Source organism: Drosophila innubila, assembly GCF_004354385.1.
Source record: "Drosophila innubila isolate TH190305 chromosome 3L unlocalized genomic scaffold, UK_Dinn_1.0 0_D_3L, whole genome shotgun sequence".
Taxonomy (NCBI): domain Eukaryota; kingdom Metazoa; phylum Arthropoda; class Insecta; order Diptera; family Drosophilidae; genus Drosophila; species Drosophila innubila.
In genome coordinates, this window is record NW_022995376.1 from 27,119,230 (window position 1) to 27,134,758 (window position 15,529).

The window sequence follows — 15,529 nt, forward strand, 5'->3', positions numbered from 1 at the left end:
AAACACAAAAAAGTTTTTTTATACTAAAACTTGATTTAGACCGATCGGTCCTATTGATATAGTGGACAGAGTTGAACCAATAAGGGTGAAGATGTACTTGTATAAGACAATAAAGAATATACAATTTGTGAGGTTGGTTGTAATATCTTAGAAAATAAGAAAGTTTTTCATACTTAAGGTGGATTTTCGATCAATCTAAGGCAGCTACATTAAATAGTAAACAAGTTTTAACCAAATTTGGTAGAGATATGTAAAATGTGTAAGCCAACAAAAAATTGATATTCTGTAAAATTAGTTAAGAAACCTCAAAAAAACACAATCATTTTCATACTAAAGGTAAATATTGCTCAACAAGGAAGTCGTCAATATCGACAAAAACATCCCTAGATATAAAATGTTATTAAATCGCCGTTTCTCCATAAATTTTAATGAATCATATCTTAATCGACGGCAAATTAAGGTAGCTATGCAAATACAGGCTATAACTACAACTCAGATTTTTCAAGAATTTTAGAATTTTAAAGTCAAAAATCGAAAAAAAAAAGTTAACAATTGATTGTTCTTAAACAACCGTTTGAAATTAAAATTTTTTTAATAATGAATTGTTGATATATTTATGAGCTTTAAGACAAAATAAAGATTTTAATTATCGGCATGACATTCTCGAAAATTTATGACAAATGCATGCCCGCCTCTAAAAACAGGTAAAAAAGCTGCATTTTAAAAAATGTTATAAAATAACTCTAGTGTAATCTAATTATTGTTAGTAAAAATTATGAACAGCGCAGATAGACAATTAAATTAAAATTATCTTGTTGCAGTCAATATATAAATATGTAAATTTATTTGTTGAATTTCTTTCATATTAAAAAAAAAATTCTTTCTTTAATAAAAAAGAAAAAAAGAACACATACATTGCAACACTGGCTATTTCTGCAACTCAAAACGAAATTTACTGGAGCACTGGTATTATTACAAAAAACATTTTTTCGCCTGTAAAATTTTACCTGGGCACTTAAGAAAAAAGTTTAAAGTTAAAAGCCCTCAAACTTACCTTTCCAACGATATATTCGACATATGTGTAGCTTCTGTAGGTTTAAAGTTAAAAGCCCTCAAACTTACCTTTCCAACGATATATTCGACATATGTGTAGCTTCTGTAGGTTTCAATTTTAACGGGATTCAGCGTTTTCCCGCTAAAACCGCGCGGTTTTTTTTTCGAAAAGTCGTAGAACAGACATATCTTGATTTTCGAAGAGGAATAAATCTCCATCATAAAATCTTAGTTTTTTTTACCGTTTTGATACAAACAATCAATCAAGCAATCTGACTTTCATTTCATTTTGAGAAGGCCACTAAAAATTGTAAATTTAATTAGGATTTAGGTGATCGAAGTATCAATCGGCGCGTATTTCTGATGAGAATTTATAAAAAATAAAATTTAATTTTACCAAAAGGCCCCAACGGCCTTATTAGCTGCGATCAACTCAATTTTGCCTCTCCCATTTACACCCCCTTATCTCACGAACCAGGTGAGTTATCACTGCTAACTAGCGCGAACTGCCGTCCGCAGTGATGCTGCTGCTGCAGCTGTACCTAAATAATATGATAAATGTAATATGCTGATCAGGTAAAGTTTATCAGCAAATTAAGACTTCGTCTAAAGACCATGCAGCCCTTGACGCGAAATAAAACTAGTTTACATAATATATTAATCCTTGCGATAGAACATTTGAGATCGATTACATAACTCTAAACTAGTTCAATCAAACAACGCTGACTATATATATTTCTAATACTTTACTTATTATTAAATTTTATCACTTCTATTTATTTTCAGGGTTTCCAAACCTTTTTAGAGATATAAACTGTAAGTAAAAAATATACAGTTAATTTAATACTTTAATATACTCGAATAATCGATAACAATCTAATTCGGCATATAAGCTCGATATTTTTACAAATAATTGGGCGCGCTCAACAGGAAACATGCTCCCTGATCAAGTATCAAAAAAATGTTATGCTACTGATACTTCCTGGTGAACGCTATGATGCTTTTTTCTGGCGGTGAACGCTATGATTCTTTTTTCTGGCAGCGCCATTGAAAAAAAATAATGACGCTAAAAACAGCTGATATTCGAATTATATTTTTTTATGATACATGCTCAGGTATCATGATACGTTATCAGTCCCGTTCACCAAAAGTATCAGGGGTATCACAAAATCAAATGTGATCAGGGAGCAAACTTGCCTGGGAAACGCGACTATTGATTTACATGATGGAAGAGGAACGAATCGAAATGCAGCACGGTATTGAATGCAGTTTCCGGTCAGCAAATATTGTAGATGCAGCACTATCGTCTTTTATCGATCGTATATTGTTTGGGGCTGTGATCGCCCCACACAGTTTATCTCTATCGGCACCAATACAATACGCACACAAAAAAATGTCTAAATCTTATGTGTATTAAGGCAGAGACATCTGTTATGTCCTTATATATTATACTATTAAAATAATATAAAGACTTAATTTAAAAATATTATTCTAGCAATTTTTTGATCGAATTAAGTTTTCACATATGCTGTGCTTATTACACTATGAAACATATTTTATCTTATCAGAGGTGCGCCCCATTGTCATCATTACTCGAAAATACGTTAACGTATTTTGAACTACTTGACTTTTACAGAAAATTGATGAATATATCCTTAACTCATTAACACACAGTCTCAGACTTAAACCAGTAGTTTTGGAGTCAAACATTTAAACCTAGAATTAATTTTTAATTATTTTTTTTTAATTATTAAAGGTTTACATACATTTACAAAGCTGCATTTATTAGGTGACGCCTAATATATTAATCGTTATAATCGATGGATAGTTTGTGATAATGGTAGAGATAACATAAAGAATAAAACAAATTTCATACTTAAGGGTGCTTATCGACCGATCGTTCCTATTGCAGCTCTATGACACAGGAAACCGATTTTAACCAGATATGGTCAGAAAGTGTAAGACAGAAACATATTGATATTCTGTGAGATTGGTTAAAGTATCTAAAAAAAAACAACAAAAAAATTTCATACTAAAAATCCAAAATGACTCCGTCTGGAAACACTAAATTCGACATAAGCATTCCATTCATTGCTATCGATACTAAATCTCACAATCGAAAGCTGCTAGAGTTACTTCAATTGATAAATAAAATTCGAACAACGAAATTTTAGTCTAATTTAGCTTCTATGTGCTATATTTAACATTAAATATTTAAAATTAATTTTCAAAAATAGTTTTAAGTATTTGTAATCGGATTTAAGAGAAAAATTGATTATTTAATGTTTTTGTTTTTGAATTAATGAAAGCTCTGGTTCATGTCGATATGCACAAGCCATGCAATCAGCTGGTGACAAAAAAAATTTAATGCAAAAATGCAAGAATCAATAACCATAATTGCCGCCATTTTTCAGAATTAAATTATCAATTTATTTTATTTTTATCAATTTCTACTTCTTCATTGGCTAACACAGCTGATTATATCGCCGTTTCTCCATAGATTTTAATGAATTAAACCTTAAACCTAAAAAACATATTTTGCTTAATTAAAAAATTGGTAGCTCTAAAACTACTGGTTTAAATGTCAGACTGTGTATTAATGAGTTACTGATAGATTCATTAGCTGACAATGTGGGCGCACCTCTAAAAACCGCTGAGATACAAAGTGAAAATTCTAAAAGTTTTTCACAAAAAGAAAAATACACCATAGAATAACAAAATAAAATATTATTTGGGGCCCCAAATGTATCAAAGAAAGTGGGTTTAGCAAGTGACGACGATGAACTTTATCGATTTAGAATCTTTTCTTTATGGATATCTTATCGTTTTCGCATTTTTAAAAATTCAAAAGTAATCAAAAGTCTTTCAAACCGAATATATTTCATAGGAACGATCGGTTGAAAGTTTGAAAATTTGTTTTGATTTAATAAAATCTAAATCAAACTCACTTTATGTGTTTGTACTGTTCGTATTTTCTTTTATAGTCTGATCAACTGTGGTAACAATCGGTTTTACAGCCGTTCAATGTCACCTTACGCTATATGTTAGACAATCTTTCATATAAAGGAAAGATCAATTTTCAATAGCCCAATAGAGCACTGTGATTTCTAAACATTAAAGGTTAGTTTATTGGCAATATAAGGCCTAATATGGTTTATAAAGTAAATTTAAAAAAATCTAATCTTTAATTTTAATTAGTTTTAAGATGACTTATTATTCTATGATTCCTATGTAATAATAATATTTAAGAAAAATTAAGCTAACAGTTTAATCAACTCGATAGATAATTGCTTTTGCGAAAATCGAGTTGTCAATATTGCCTTGTACATCATGTAATTATTTTTTTTTCGAACCCAACCCTTTATTTTAGAAATTGGTTTGGTTCATTTTCGGGGTCTCGGAGTATATGATATATAAGGTTCGGCTTATGATCTAGTTGGGGATACTTAAAAATCTGAACCAAACCAGTTCCGCGAGGTTCGGTTTAGAACCAGTTGGCAGCCTTGGTTTAAATAAATAAAACACGTCCTATTCCATCGTTTTTCTGTGTTGGTAAACTCAAGCCATTGAAATGCATACAGCAATAATAGAGTGTTAAAGTTTAAAGTTTGAAAAATCTAGTCGGAATGGCTATAGTCGAGATACCCTTTTAACTTATTTTTTAAGTTACGGGTATAAAAAGGAATCAGATTCTTGTGTGAAAACCAATGCGAGTTCCATGAGTGGCAAAATCTACCGTATATGGTTGTCTGCACTCAGCATCAGCCACACTGAATTAATCTGAGGAGGCGAATGTTAAGCTCCTACATGGTGGATGATCTGCCCTGTTATTTATAACCTGGTTGCAACTAGAATTTTGACAAGAAACTGTGTTTGAAATTAACAACCTTTGCAACGCCCTTTTTGTGAGCAGTCTTATCTTTGGTGGAGTAAAATTTAGTGATCTCCGTGTTGTCCCGAAACAAATATGTGTTTGTCTGAAAATATGGGTCGTCTTCTTTGTACACTGCCAATCAACTGAATAGGTTCACAACTTACTTCAAATTAAATTGGTCTTATCTTTTCAACCAATTTATCGATTTAACGAAATAAATGGTACTTGTTAGATAATTAAGCTGTGAATTAAATGCAAAAGTTTGCGGTTACTAACACGAGTACCAATATTTAAATAAATATATTAAATATTTCCCAAAAGCCTACCAAAAATGGCATGCTAATTTTGGGTCAACTGAATAGATTCAAGAGATTTAAATTAAAAAAAAAAGGTGTTTTATGTAATATTTTACAGTTAAAATTATTTTTAAATTAAATATATGGGTATTTCCAGGATCGAGAATGTGGCATTTCTACGTCTTTAAATGAAAAAAATGTCAAATATTTACTTTTTCAAAAACTTTTTCTTGCGTTGTTTAATACATTTTATCAACACTATTTATACCCGTTACTTAACCCTTTCGCCCTTAACTTTTTTCCTGTGGTTGATGGGGCTATATTATACTATGCAAGTCGTTGATTAACATTTGACCAAAGATTTTCAATCGGATCGCTCTCGAGACATTATGCTAACTATTCTATTAATCTAAAATTTTACATTCCAACCCATTTTAAACTTTTTTATCTGTGCACACCATGTCGCCACCTAGTTGAGAAGGTAAAAATGTTTCAAAATAACCACATCAAAATTATATTTCCGCCACCATGCTCACTAAATGATGGCTTTTGAGCATTTTATCGGTTCTTTGTCGGCAATATTGCTTACAATCCCACTGAAAATGGTTAAATTCAGACTTATCAGTCCAGACAATACGTTTACAATCATCGTCGGTTCAATTTATGTGCTCTTTTGCATATTCTAACCGTTCTGTGACATAGTCACAATGGTTTGGCGATGATGTACATGGTTGCATGTTGCCCATGTTCAATTAATAAAGTGTATTTTGTTATCAATTTTTCCAATGTACCAATTAGTAAAGAAATCTTAATTAAAAGAATCTGTTTTGAAATGTTTGAAAATAGTTAACTATTTTCTAATATAAAATTCATTTAAACATTTTCTTTTTATTTTGTTTTATGTTTTTGTTGTTTATTAATAAACTTTCTGTTGAAAATATATAATTATTATATATAATTATTTACATCGAAGTTATGGGCGTATGGCCGTATAACCACTCCAATTTTTTTTTAAATGGTTTTATATTATTTTTATAAGCTCACAGTTTAAATTGTAGACCTAGAGGACACGTACAACTATTTTTGTCGCATACCTCCATACAAGTCCGACCACTGTGCATCCAAGGAAGCCAAGGAAGATTTTTGTAGCCGTGTACAAGTGGAGTGGAATCGAATTCCAAAACAGATATTTGAGAACATAGTAGAGAATGTACCAAAGTTTATAGATTAAGTAAACAAAACCTTTTTTCTATGTCGAAATAGTTTAATTTATTTATTATCTTTTGTTTCCACTAAAAGTGCAAATGTGAGTACATGCAAGTTTTTGACACGCCCCCTTTCGCCCCCGAAAATCGCGAAAAACCACCAAACCCACAGTTTTTAAGATAATACAGTTTTTATGATAGTTAACTTTATCTATTAATATTATCTATAATCTCACTTAACAGCAACAAGATTGAACAAGTAAAACTAACCAAAGTTATTAATAAATTTATTATTTCAATACAATCAACTAAAAGTATGCAGTAGTTTTTATTAGGAAGTAATTTTTTTAAACTACTTTTATATATATTGAAATAAGTAACGGGTATCCTATCCAATTTGTTTGCTCTATCTCTTATCCCTGAAATCTAGGGGGAGGGACGCACAGACGATCAGACGGACACGACTGTATCGACTGGGTTGTTCATGCTGATCCAATATATATTTACGATATAGGAACGGGGATGCCTCTTTCTCGCTGTTACATACATTTCAACGAACAGAACATGCCCTTTTTATTTATTTTTTAAGTAACGGGTATAAAAACGTTTTCTGAAAAATTTAGTTTTTTTTTGTTCCGAAATATCTCAAAAAGGAGTCGACATTTTATTCAAAATCATCAGCGATATTGTGGATAACTAAAATACACGCGTTGTGTAGTGCATTTGAGTGAGACCTTTTCTGCTGTATTCTCTGAAGGCTTTGATACGCTGTACTTTCTGAGATCTTGTGACCATCTTGCACTCAGTCGCTGTAAGTTCCACCTGTCGTCATTTTAATTTTTCAATGTTTCAATAACAAATATGCCAGTGCTGTTTCGTTACAATATTTATCGATATATCGATAAAAGCTTTCATAAGCGTTATCCTATATTAACTATTTACAATATATGTTTCTTTCTACTATTAAATTGTTTAATTGGAGTGCTTATTTATTATTGCTTATAGCCATTGTTGAAAATTGAAACAATTATTAAATTCAGATGACAGTTTGACAACCCTATTGACGTGAATAACAATTTAATACAGTGTACAGAAAAATGGTAACTCAATAATCAGCCTGTATACAGATAATTTTTGCGCATGCGCATCACTCAATCTCTTGTTCCTTAGGTTCACTTAGCGTTAACAGCTACTGGTTAATAGTAAAGTAAAACTTTTTTAAAGTACTGGAAATAAAATGCTATATACATATTATAAATACATTCAATACATATCATAAAAATAGTGCAATATTATTAACAACAAATTAATATTGTTTAAAAGCTTACCCATATATAACCAAATATATAGAAATCCGCGTAATATATAACGAGTTGGTTAAGAAATCCCTAATTATTGATAAATTTCATTTAAATTAAAATATCAAGTTGTCATAAGTGAAAACGGCTTATTAAATGGGGTGCTTAAGTAGTAAAGATCGCCTAACAAAAGAAGATATGGAGTTTTTGAAAACCCACACCCGTTATGATGAGGCTACTATAAAAGAATGGTACAAAGGATTTAAGGTAAGTTTCAAACAACTGAATTAATAACATGATTAAAGATATAATGATATGCTTTAATATCGCACGTATAGCAAGACTGTCCCAATGGTCGTTTGACTCCTGCTAAATTTGTGGACATGTATAAGATGTTTTTCCCGTCTGGAAATGCGGAAGAGTTTTGTGACCACGTATTCCGTACATTCGATATGGACAAAAATGGCTATATCGACTTTAAGGTAATTTACATTTATAAATTAACTTAAATATGTTAAATATTACATTATAATTATTTATTAAAATTACATTTTAAACTCTTAAAATTTTTTAAAATTCTATAATTTTTTTTATTATTTATGCTTTTTATTAAATTAGCTAACTTATACTAATTAATGAAAGCAAATGGAGATTTGTTTGGAATGTCAAAGCAATTACTGTGTGCGCAACCAGACCGATATATTCAAAAAGATATGATCTAAAAGCCCTACAACCAAAGCTTGCAATTTTCCGACACCAACATGATAAGAGTGTTTAAAATTTTTACATTCAATTGTGTTTGTTGTTTCTTAAGTATCTGCTTAAACAAAAACCCTTTTCTTACATTTTTTTTCAACCTAATTTGTCATGAGCATATTCCAAAAAAAAAACTTCCAAACAGGGACTGAAAATAATGATTATTGTTCAAAATAGCTACATAAAAAATCAACTATAAGGAGAAGTTCAATTTTCGTTTTGAGTGTACCAAAATTTTTGTTATTTGTATATCTCTGCAAACAGCTAATAAACTTTTATTTGAGTTATAAAAGAAAAAAATCAAAATTAATGGTTATCTAAACTTTAGATTCTAAAGACTTGATTTTTTAAATCACATTTAATAATTATTTGTGATCAAAAAAATGATGAATAATAATTATTATTGATTTTTATTTTATTAATCTTTAATAAGAGTCTTTGATTTTTTTTTTTTTGAAAAAAATCTTTAAAGACTTTGAAGACTTTTATTTTGATAAATAAAATAAAAGTTTTTAAAGCCTTTTACGATTTGAAAACTTTTGAATAAAAGTCTTTGTCAATATCTTCGCTTATACTCAAGATATAACTTTCAAAATTACAACACCAGTAAAACCTACGACATTCTATGAACCTTTATCCTCTACTAACCAACTACGCTCTTTTTCGCACAGCGGGACAGTTATGGTCCCTGCTTCCAAATGTTGTTATATGTTTCTGTCAGGAAACGTATCTATTATAAATTTTAATATAAATATGACTATGCAAAAATTACTTTATTGCAATAAAACCTAGAATTTAAAATAAAAATAAAATATTTTAATTAAAATTAATTCACTTTTTTGGAACTAAAATTAAAATAATGTTAACTTTTAATGTTGATTTTTAATATTGCAAAAAAAAAGTTTAAATACAACATAATAAAAAAAAATCCGAATTCCACTTCATTCGTTTGAATGAAGCATATTTTGCTTAGAATTATCTCAAAGTGTTTTCTAAGTTGATTTAGTTCGGATATTTTTGCTTTGTTGCTCAGGACAAAGCACAAGACAGAAAGACGAACACGTCGAAAAAAAAGTACCATAGGAAACCGGGCTATTTACATTTTTTTTGTTCCAACGTGAGCAGACAGATTTAAAAATAATTCTTGATTGTTTTTTTTTTTGGGAGCTTTTCCTACAACTAAACCTATCTTATATATTATTGAAGGGCCCACAATATATAATTATATTCTTTTGTTTACAAATTGTTAATGAAACACCATAAAAATTAATTGATGGCTGTTTTATTGGAGCTCTGCCTACAACTAAACAAAGCTTATACGTTAGCTATTCAGTGGGGCTTACAATATATAATTATATTCATTTATTTACAAATAGTTAGTGACACATTAAAACTGTTTTTCGATTCTCTAATTAAATATATGGCGTGAATCACCTATTGGGGCTTCGCCTGATGCACAATTTGCCTTATCGCGATCCTTTTTTACGTAACACCAAGGGTTAATATGACTTCAGACACTTGATCCTACATTGGGGTCTTTCTTTTCTTTCTTGTTCACCTATTAGAGTATAATACAGCTCGTCGTTCCACCTGATACGATAGGTATCGCCAACGGCAACGCTTAATATTTTAAATAGTCACAGCAGTGCCAAAGTTAATAAGTTCCTTGACGGAAGCTATTTCCGATTTATTTTCGATTGGGTCAATAATCGCTGTTACATCACGCTTAGTAGTAGTAATTTTTTTTTTGATTTGGTTCTTGTTTTTGTTTACATAGATATTTACAATGATTTGTTTTACAATAAAAAGGGAATCATTTAAAATATAAGGAAAGAAATAGACAAAAAAAATAAAATAAAATATAAATGACTTAAACTTAGCACATGCTGTTAGCCTAGTATATAATTTACATTATAACAAGGTATTTATACTGCTTTACAACGTCCAATTTTTTACCATTTAAATGCCAAGAATCCTCACTGGCACTTTGTCCTCGGCCGTCTTTAAGGCATTGATCCTCTGCAGAGCGTTAGCACTGTCCGCCAGTAGCACCATGTCATCATTAGGATTTTGATACGTGCTGTGCCTAGTTGGGCCCCTCTTGGTAGCATGGAAACGATATTATCAACATACATTGCAAAGGGTAGCGGGCTGAGGAGGCAACATTGCTTGACGCCCAGGTTAGGGTCAAACCACTGAGAATGTTCATTACCATCCCACAATGCCACAGTATTCCGCTCATACATGCTGTTAAGGACTTTAATCATTTTGGAAGATATGCCCTGGTTGGTTCAAAGGCAGCTTTGAAATCAGAATAAATATACTATCTACAGTTGAATATCCCTTTCTAAATCCTGTCATCCAACATGTTAGGCGTGGCAGCAAGATAGATGCAAATAATTTCATATCTACATTAAGAAACGATATGCCTCTGCAATTTGCTGCTTCACGCGGATCTCGCTTTTTGAAAATTTGATAAAGAAGCGCTATACAGAAGCTATCAGGTGCTTCACCATTTCCAAAAATAGTATTGAACGCCGAAGTGAGATCTTGTACAATTCTTGGAGTAGCATTTTTGAAGAACTCTGCCGGTATAGAGTTGACACCTTTGTGTTTTTCGAACGATGTATTGCAGTCCTAACCTCAAAAATTGTAATCGTCATGTCCTCAACTCGTTGGAGGGGTAGCGCTTAAGAACGCTTTGTAGGTGGATCCTCAACATAAATGAGACTTTTAAAGTGACTTGCCTACCTCTTCTGATCGATTTGCAGTCGATTTGCTGTATGGCCATTTAAGCGTTTTACCAAGTTCCAAAAGGATTTGATATTGCGCACATCGTTTACTTCCAGTTCCAGAATCTTATAGTACTGTTGGTTCTTTTGTCAGCAGAGATTTTTGTATGTTGCATTCACTGTAAAATAGGTAACCTTTTTTAATTCACATGCATCTTTTTGAACCTGCCTTAACAATTGCATAAACTTTTTCCATGGCTGCGTATAAGATTTCTTGGTAGTTTTTGACATGCATTCAGATGCCTTTAAAATGCATTGATTCAAGGCTTCCAAATCTTTTGGTTGGGAGGGCGAGCTGTTGAGATTCAGATTAAGCTGCTCTGCGTACTTGTCGGCATACCTGTTTACCCATCTTAGTTTTGGCCGTGGTCTGCTCTCCTTCTCTGTCTGGGTCTCTTGCAAATGTATGCTGATGACAAGGGGCAAATGATCAGAATGAGGCTCCGCAGCAACTTGCAAATCCACGACAATGTTTTTTTGATAGTCCCACTATATTGAACGACAGAAGCTTAAGATTAATACAAAGTATAATTACACTACTGTAAGAATTTGGATTTAGTTTTTTAATTGCTGGTACGATAGGTTTGCCCAGTCTATAGTGTTTCCAAACGTGGACAGGATAATTTGTTCCGCTGTCTGGCCATTTGCTATCAGGTTCCTGTTTTGGTTATAATGCATCCATTTTCCATTTATGTTAATAGCATCATTTTTCACAGACACCCTAACTTCTAAGCTTTTTTTTTTAGCTGCAGAAGTATCAAATCGGACACCTATATCATATAGAAATAATAGGAATTATCGGTTTAAAATTCACTTTTCTAACAAAACCCATGCTTTTTCCAAAATATCTGACCAAACGGAACGTATATATGTAATATTATGCTCCTCACATTCTGGCTAACATATATCAAGTTTGGAATACTATCATTAATAATATCATATTGTTCAAATTATAAACAGTCGGTTGTGAACTGACTCTTTGTATGAAACTAGAAATTTATATTTTTTGTCGGTTGTAAATATTTAACATTTACTCAATAGGTAAACACAAGTTTTTGTAATTTTCGCCAATGCGCACAATAAAATTAGCCAACAATTTTTTTTCGATCAGTCTCCAAATATTGAAATGTATTCACAATATATTTTGTAAAACCCTTTTAAGGATAATCCTCTAACAAGATTTAAAAAAAAAATTGAAAATTAATCTCTGCAAAATTTGTTTTTTGTCGCTTACGATTAGGAGTCCTTTTTTTTTTAAACATCGATGTTTCACTCGATGTTTTTTTTGGAAACATCGAAAACATCGATGGACACGAACATCGATGTTTCTGCACCTCTAATTAGGACCCGATATGTACACCTACTATTTTATATTCTCATAAAAGGTGTTGCACCTAATGAATATTTGCATAAGTAATTTTTCAAAACGGTCTTAAGTATATGATTAGTGACTACTGCATGCCCGAAAGATAAAAAATGACCCGACCCAAAATTGGGTATGCATTTGCGACTGGCGTTACCGCGTCATTAGGTGCAGGCCAAGTCATAACATTCGTAATTTTGTCTCATGTGTTGTCGCCACACCTAAAGCAACTACACATTTTTCAACGTTCAACCATAGTGCTCATATGTGTGAAACAAACATACACACTCACACACAGGTTTATAACAAACCTTATTCAGATTATTGCAAAAATAGGATCTTATTTTATTCTTATGACCTCTCTGTCCCTTTGGCGGCCGTGACTCAACAATCCAAATAAAGCTTTCCGGGATATTCGTGGAAAAGATCCACCAGTAGAAAACACACACACAATCACAAGCTTTTTGTTTAATATTATATTAAAAGTCATTTTTTGTCAATATTTTTATTAAAAATTATTTTATGACTATATTATTTTCAAGATCACGGGTCTTAATATCTGTATGCAAAATACCGTAAATTTTTGAATAAAAGTTCTTCGTTAAAAGACGTTTAAAGCTGGAGCTAGTTTGTAACCTCTTTGCCCGACGCTTTGTATGCTTTTCACGCCAATTATGTCAATACCATCAGCATATCCAAAAAGCTGGAAACATTTAATGCCAGAATTGTGCCAGTCCGATGAACACCAGCCTTTTTTCTATAATTTCCGACCTTGACAGAGATGCTGCAGGAATACCAAGCTCAGACATGGTAGCATTTATGTGATCTCCTCTTGGAAAGCATCCTTTTAATGGACAAAAATATGATACGTGTCGATTTAGTTTTATATGACTGCATATTAATAATTGAATTTGACTTCTGTTGTTTTATGAATATCACACGATGAAAATTTGGAAAATAAACTCATCAATTATTTTCTACGATATATAGCTACTGAGCAGGCCAAACTGATTGGCGTACAAGTTTGGCATTTTTGGACATCAAAGATATGACAAATTCATCGTGAGATATGACGGCGTTTTGTAAGTGCTTTAAATTTGAGGTCAAAGTTTGCATTTATTTTGATTTTACATTTATTATTGTATGGTCACGCAGCGGATTCAGCCAGAGGGTGGTATGTTAGACTCAGTCGCAAGATATCGCCGGATCAAATCCTGGTTCAGACCAGGCAAGATTTTTATTTTTTAATTTTAGTCTAAATCGGGTTACTATATCATATAGCTGTCATGGGAACAATCGAGTTAAAATTCATCTTTGGTAGGAAAAACTTTTTTGTTTTTTGAGTTATCTTAACCAAACTCACGGAATATGTCTTTTATACTATATGTTACACCCTTTTTAAATTTGGTTAAAATCAAATGGCAATATCAAATAGCTGTCATAGGAATAATCGCGTTCAAATTAACCTTTAGTATGAAGAAATTTTTTGCCTTTTTGAGCTTTCTTAACCAGACTCTCAGAATATGTCCCTTTTACTATAAATTACACCCTGTTCAAATTTGGTATTTTGGAAAGCATTTAAAAAATATGTTTTATAATTATGATAAGGACCTTATTACGGGTAGTTTCGGTTCATTCAAGCATTAAGTTTAATTTTGTGTTTAAGCCTGCTTAGACCCTTAGCGAAACTTTTACGATTCGTCGTTTCAAATTCGGTTCAATCATCTCGCTACGTATCGTTTTGGCATTACGTGCTGTTGTCAATAACGTGTCAAACTATATACCTGATTTTATTACAGATGTGCGACTAGATTGCCAGTTCATAGCCAACACAGCTCAACAAAGAAGAGGCATTCTTATTTTTTCATACTAGTAGTAGTAGTCTTTACACTGAGGAGACAGGTTTTGGTGGAACGATTTTTGACTTCATATATAAAGCTATATATAGCACGCTCGACAGTAGAATACCCTGTGCCCAGGTACTCTGTAGTGAGGTTGGTTTTCGGTCAATTGTTCCTATGACAGCTATATGATACATGGAACCGAATTAAACGAAGTTTGGTCAGAATGTACAAAACCAACTGAATATTCTAACAATTTGGTTAAGATATCTCAAATAACAAAAAAACTTTATTTATACTAAAAGTTGATTTTTATTCGATCGGTCGTATGACAGCTATATGATATAGTCGATCGATTAGAACGAACTTCGGCCAGGATGGACATAACTAAGTAAAATGCATATTCTATCAGTTTGGTTAAAAATCTAAAAACAAACAACTTTGTAATACTAAGACTTAATTTTCGATTAATCGTCTGTATTGCAGCTATATGATACAGTGGACCGAGTTGAACTAAATTTGGTCAAGATGTATAATATCAGCCCAGATACATATTCTGTCAGATTGGTTAAGATATCTTAATAAACAAAAAACTTTTTCATACTAAAACTTAATTTTCGACGTATCGTTCCCATGGCAGCTATATGATATAGTGGTCCGATCCAAAAATAAAAACAAACTTGATCAGCGTATGGTATCCAGGAACCTTAATATCAAGTTTGAAGTCTCTAGCTCTTATGATCTCTGAAATCCATGCGTGTAAACAGACGGACGGATCAAGAATATATATACTTAGGGGGTCTGCAGAAAGGGGTGTTTCTGCCTGTTATATACATTCTGCCAAACACATTATACCGTTTTTTGTCCATTTTCAATGGGCTCAGGGTATAAAATGTGGGTTTCGTTCGCGTAATAGCCAAAAAGTTAAAAATCGTTGCATAGTGATATGTATGCTGAGTGCGTAAAATAGTTTAGTCTCCGAAATATTTGTAGCTTATATCAAAATAAATATTGCAAAATATTCACGAAGACTAATTTATGTTTATTTATG

The 15,529-nt window shown here is 31.8% G+C and overlaps 2 protein-coding genes across 6 annotated transcripts in view; both read left to right on the forward strand.

The window, feature by feature from the left end:
• The window catches only part of LOC117788863 (neuronal calcium sensor 2), a 41,645-nt gene that overhangs the window by 11,697 nt on the left and 14,419 nt on the right, over positions 1-15,529 (forward strand). The window contains exons 2-4 of one of the 3 annotated variants that reach the window (XM_034627783.1): positions 1,840-1,869; positions 7,856-7,993; positions 8,065-8,208. In XM_034627783.1, coding sequence (XP_034483674.1) covers positions 7,883-7,993; positions 8,065-8,208 — 255 coding nt within the window. In that variant the 5' untranslated portion in view covers positions 1,840-1,869; positions 7,856-7,882. Of the gene's footprint in view, positions 1-1,839; positions 1,870-7,855; positions 7,994-8,064; positions 8,209-15,529 lie in introns of those variants that run through there. The other 2 variants (XM_034627784.1, XM_034627785.1) reach the window with 2 other exon arrangements.
• Positions 1-15,529, forward strand: part of LOC117788862 (neurocalcin homolog) — a 99,104-nt gene that overhangs the window by 11,678 nt on the left and 71,897 nt on the right. For all 3 annotated transcript variants that reach the window (XM_034627780.1, XM_034627779.1, XM_034627778.1), the window contains exon 2: positions 1,840-1,869. The gene's annotated coding sequence lies outside the window, so the exon portion shown is untranslated. The remainder of the gene's footprint in view (positions 1-1,839; positions 1,870-15,529) is intronic.